A 425-nucleotide genomic window follows, 5' to 3' on the forward strand; every position below is an offset into this window, starting at 1 on the left:
CCTTCCCCATTGCCTACGTCATGACCCTGCACAAGGAGTTCGAGACCTTCGAGCGGCTCTTCAGGGCGGTGTACATGCCCCAAAACATCTACTGCATCCACGTGGACGCCAAGGCGCCGGCCCCCTTCCGGCAGGCGGTGCGGCGCCTGGTGGGCTGCTTCCCCAATGCCTTCCTCGCCTCCCGGGCGGAGCGGGTGGTCTACGGCGGCGCCTCCCGCCTGCGGGCCGACCTCCACTGCATGAGGGACCTGCTGGCCTCGGCCGTGCCCTGGCACTACCTGCTCAACACCTGCGGCCAGGACTTCCCCTTGAAGACCAACCGGGAGATCGTCCGGCTGCTGAAGGGCCTCGGGGGGAAGAACGTCACCCCCGGGGTGCTGCCACCCCCCCACATCACCGCCCGCACCAAATATGTGCACAGGGAG

At 67.8% G+C, this 425-nt stretch overlaps 1 protein-coding gene across 1 annotated transcript; it reads left to right on the forward strand.

Annotated features, from left to right (window-relative positions):
- Positions 1 to 8: 8 nt before the first annotated feature.
- On the forward strand, positions 9 to 419 carry LOC103907122 (N-acetyllactosaminide beta-1,6-N-acetylglucosaminyl-transferase-like; the record flags this gene model as incomplete). Its single annotated transcript, XM_009289227.1, has 1 exon — positions 9 to 419. A coding segment is annotated over one exon (411 nt), but the record flags the coding sequence as incomplete, so codon positions are not given.
- Between the last annotated feature and the right edge of the window lie 6 nt (positions 420 to 425).

Source organism: Aptenodytes forsteri, unplaced genomic scaffold (assembly GCF_000699145.1).
Source record: "Aptenodytes forsteri isolate BGI_AS27 unplaced genomic scaffold, ASM69914v1 C12966206, whole genome shotgun sequence".
Classification (NCBI taxonomy): Eukaryota; Metazoa; Chordata; class Aves; order Sphenisciformes; family Spheniscidae; genus Aptenodytes; species Aptenodytes forsteri.